Source organism: Humulus lupulus, chromosome 2, assembly GCF_963169125.1.
Source record: "Humulus lupulus chromosome 2, drHumLupu1.1, whole genome shotgun sequence".
In the NCBI taxonomy this organism is placed as follows: domain Eukaryota; kingdom Viridiplantae; phylum Streptophyta; class Magnoliopsida; order Rosales; family Cannabaceae; genus Humulus; species Humulus lupulus.
In genome coordinates this window covers 264,772,545-264,776,397 of record NC_084794.1, presented here as the reverse complement: position 1 = coordinate 264,776,397, position 3,853 = coordinate 264,772,545, and the positions used below count along the sequence as shown (strand labels likewise).

Genomic DNA, 3,853 nt, shown 5'->3' with positions numbered 1-3,853 from the left:
TCCGGAGTAATTTTAGGGTGAAATATATAGACTTGAAAAATGGTATAATTTAATATTTTGAAGAGTATGGTTTGATTTTATTTTTATTTTTTTCTGTGGCAGAGAGCTATGGTTTGATTTAATGATTCTGTAGATAATGCTTTAATTTTATGAAATGAAAAACTGTCATTTCTAAAAGCGGCTAGGTTGGGATGTGAGCCGAGCCAAATATTAAAATATAAAGCCGTTGCCTACTCTAAAGAAAAGATGGCGAAACTGAAAGAGAGAGAGTAGAAGGAAACGGTTCAGAGACATAGACCCACCCCAACCCAACGTAAAGCAACCAACCACACCTCTCTCTCCCTCTCTCTCTCTCTCTTGCTTTGCTTTCACTTCTCTGCTTCACAAACACATTATCATTTACATATTTAGTGTTTTAGATCACCAACACCAAACTCTCTCTCTCTTTCTCTTTCGCTCTCTCTCTCTCTCTCTCTCTCTCTCTCTCTCAGTTTTCCTTGGACTTGACTCTGTTCCTAGTTTGATTTACCACCTTTGCTTACTTTTAGATCTCTGTTCTCCCAATTCAGGTTTTTCTCCACTACCCTTTTGTTTAAATGTGGTTTTTTTAAGCCTGTGCGCTTAAATATGTGTCTGATTTCCTGTTATGGTTTCTGGGTTTGAGCCATTTTATTGTCTTGATGAGAAGGAAAGTTTTTTTTTTGTTTTGTTTTGTGGGGGGTCGTTCTGTACGGGATTTGGGGGTTTAAAGATATGGGTTTTGTGTGATTTGGTCAATGCTAAATGAGATTTGGTTTCTGTTTAGGGGTCTGCTATGGCATTGTGTTAATTGTCAATAGTGAATTGGTCGAGTAAATGAATGTATGGCATTGTCCTATTTACTGCTGTGGGAAATGGGTGACAATATTTATTGCAGTACTGGACTTTGTTTAACAAGAATAGAATTGGACTGCATTATGGTTCTATAACGGATAAAGTTGAATAGCCTTTCTCTTATTGGCTTGTGTGATTTTTTTTTTTTAAGAAATGTGAGGGTACAAGTTGTAAAGGTTGAGTCTTTTTGAAGAATGAAAGTCATTGCTAACTAAGATTAATATGGTTTTGAATCACTTGGCATGTGAATTTAGTTTTTTTTTGTTGATTTGATTATTTTAGTGTCAGACTTGTGTTTGTTACAATGTAATCTGCAAGTTTTTGCCTTTTGGATTGGTCTGTCTTTAGATTCTCATCTTAGTGTGAACTTTAAATTCTTTAAGTTTAAAGTGCAACTTTTTCTCTGAAACACTTTATTTTGTGTCATCTGCATGTTAAAATTAAAGCTTTGCAATATTACTTGTTGATTTTTGACTTCAATTCATTGGCTTTGGTAAATAAGGTGGTTATAGCCATAACTGCTATTAAAGTTGTGTAATACTTGTTATGGGTCATTGACTTTAATTTGGTTGGTTTTGGTGATATGGTGATTAGAGACATTGACTTTAATTTGGTTGGTTTTGGTGATACGGTGATTAGAGACATGACTACAGAGCTCTTGGATATTCAACCTAGTGAACTCAAGTTTACATGTAAGCGAAAGTTAATAGTTTATCTTTTATTATTTGTCACAATTTTCTTTACTTTCTCATCGTATGTTAAGTTACTGATCTTGACACCCCTTTCTTTTTCAAGTTGAGTTGAAGAAACAAAGTTCTTGTGCAATTATTCTTGGCAACAAGTCTAATCAATATCTTGCCTTTAAGGTACAGTGATCTGTTTCACATCATATCAAGAGTCAAGACCAAAGGTCTCTTTTATTGGAAAGTTAAACATTGTTTTTCTTAGATTAGACTGACATGCTTTGTAGTTCTAGAATTCACATAAAATTATAGAATGAAAGGAACATTTAAGTGTAGAAAATTTGGTATGATGATGGTGTTTTTTATATGATCTTCAAAATGTATTTGCAGGTGAAAACTACTTCTCCCAAGAAATATTGTGTAAGACCGAACACAGGCATCATAAATCCCAATGCAACATGTGATTTTACAGGTTTTTATGCACTGCATATCTGTTTCAATACATTCACCTTACATGTTTTTTTTTTCAAGTGATTGTAGTTCAAAAAATTATATGATACAACCAAAACATGTTTACTAGAAATGTGTAATTGACAAATATCTGCCAAGAATAATAGGGACATAGTTTCACTCTTCATTTTGTTGGTGCAGTGATTATGCAAGCTCAGCGTGTAGCTCCGCTTGATTTGCAGTGTAAAGACAAGTTTCTGATTCAGTGCACGGGTGTTCCGGCTGAAACTACTGAAGAGGATATTACATCTGAACTGGTAGGAGTTTATTGTAATTATTTGCTTTGGATTGACCTTTTTTTAATTTATTGTTCTTCTTTGAATAGTTTTCAAAAGATGGGGAAAAATATGTTGAAGAGAGGAAGTTAAGAGTCGTGCTCATCAGCCCATCCCCTTCCCCAGTATTGCTACCTTTTAATGGAGAGTCAAAGCAAGATCCATGTTATGAAACTTTAGTACTAAAAGATAAAGTTCCCAGTGGAGTTGAAAATGTACCACCTCATAAGAAGGTAAGAGAATTTTCTTTTATTAGTTTATTCTGTAGTCTTAAACAGTTCCATTTCCTCGTACTAAAAATCCATGCCGGTATGCAGCATTGTTTTCTAAATATATAATAATAGGACATTTAGTCTTCATCTGAAAGTCATTGGGTGAAAGCGTGAGTTGTGGTTTTAACTTTTGCTAATGTACAAATTTTCTGTTTTTACATCCAAGATTCTTTGAGTGAGAAACTAGAATTACTAAACATCCATGCCTGTATTGATTCTGCCCTATTGTTCTTTTTCTTTTTGGAAGACTGTTAAAGATTTTGAAGGATTTGAACCAACTATGGATCAAGATGAGTTAAGAGCAGCCAATGAGATGGAGGCCAGACCCACTACAGAGGATGTGGAAGAACCAAAACCAGCAAAGGATGGTTTATTACTGAACCTAAATAAGGATTTCAAAGAGTTGACATCAAAGTTAAATATAGTGGATTCAAAGCTAAAAGAGGTCAGTTTTCTCCTCCTATAAACTCCCTTCCATCAACTCTATTATCATTTCAGATTGATTTTTTATTTTTTAGGGGGAGTACTTTAATTCTGTTTCTACTCTCCAACCAACTGTTCTGTCAAATGTCATTTTCAATGAATTTTGATCAGATTTGGTCGTTACCTCAAAATCTCAAGTGTAATCTTTCTCTCAGGCTGAACTTACTATCTTGAAGCTAACAGAAGAGAAAAGCAAGAACATCAAAGAGAGAGATATGCTTAAGCATGAACTGGTAGGAATTAACTTATGCGAATCTGTTTTCTAGTATTGAATCATCACTCTTTTTAAGAAGCTAATAAAGCTGCTTAAACTACCTATTTAGTTATAATTTTTGTTCCCACATGTCCCTTTTGGCAGACCAAGAAAAGCATATATGAGATTTGTACTTTCTCCAAGTTTCTTAGTATATTGCTTCCTTTATTTTTGGCAGGAGATGTTGAAGAAGAACAACAACATGAAAGATGTACAAGTAGGATTTCCCCTTCTCTTTGTTTTTATGGTTGCCCTCATCGGTTTGGTTGCCGGATACTTTGTTCATCCATAGGAGAATAGCTGAGCTGTTGAATGATTTGGTCCCTCATTCATAGAGCTGTTTGTTTTAATTGTATTTGATCTTGTAATATATGGATTCTCTTCTAATTTGTGCAGCTAAAATAAAGGAAAACTTTAGTCTTTTCTGTCAAGGAGTTGGCCTCTGTACTCATCTTGTTTTCTTTCTTTTTATTAACACTATAAATTTAATGTTGATATAATTTA

The 3,853-nt window shown here is 34.1% G+C and overlaps 1 protein-coding gene across 2 annotated transcripts; it reads left to right on the top strand.

The window, feature by feature from the left end:
• Nucleotides 1-258: 258 nt before the first annotated feature.
• Nucleotides 259-3,853, top strand: LOC133819351 (vesicle-associated protein 2-1-like). 2 transcript variants are annotated; one of them, XM_062252576.1, is made up of 9 exons: nt 259-569; nt 1,468-1,565; nt 1,669-1,739; nt 1,947-2,028; nt 2,208-2,323; nt 2,392-2,574; nt 2,861-3,058; nt 3,252-3,329; nt 3,528-3,853. In XM_062252576.1, the coding sequence occupies exons 2-9, from the start codon at nt 1,517-1,519 to the stop codon at nt 3,639-3,641; spliced, it is 891 nt and encodes a 296-aa protein (XP_062108560.1). In that variant the 5' UTR covers nt 259-569; nt 1,468-1,516; the 3' UTR covers nt 3,642-3,853. The 2 variants fall into 2 exon arrangements, with proteins under 2 accessions (XP_062108560.1, XP_062108559.1); XM_062252575.1 differs by having other exon boundaries at nt 260-569; nt 1,513-1,565.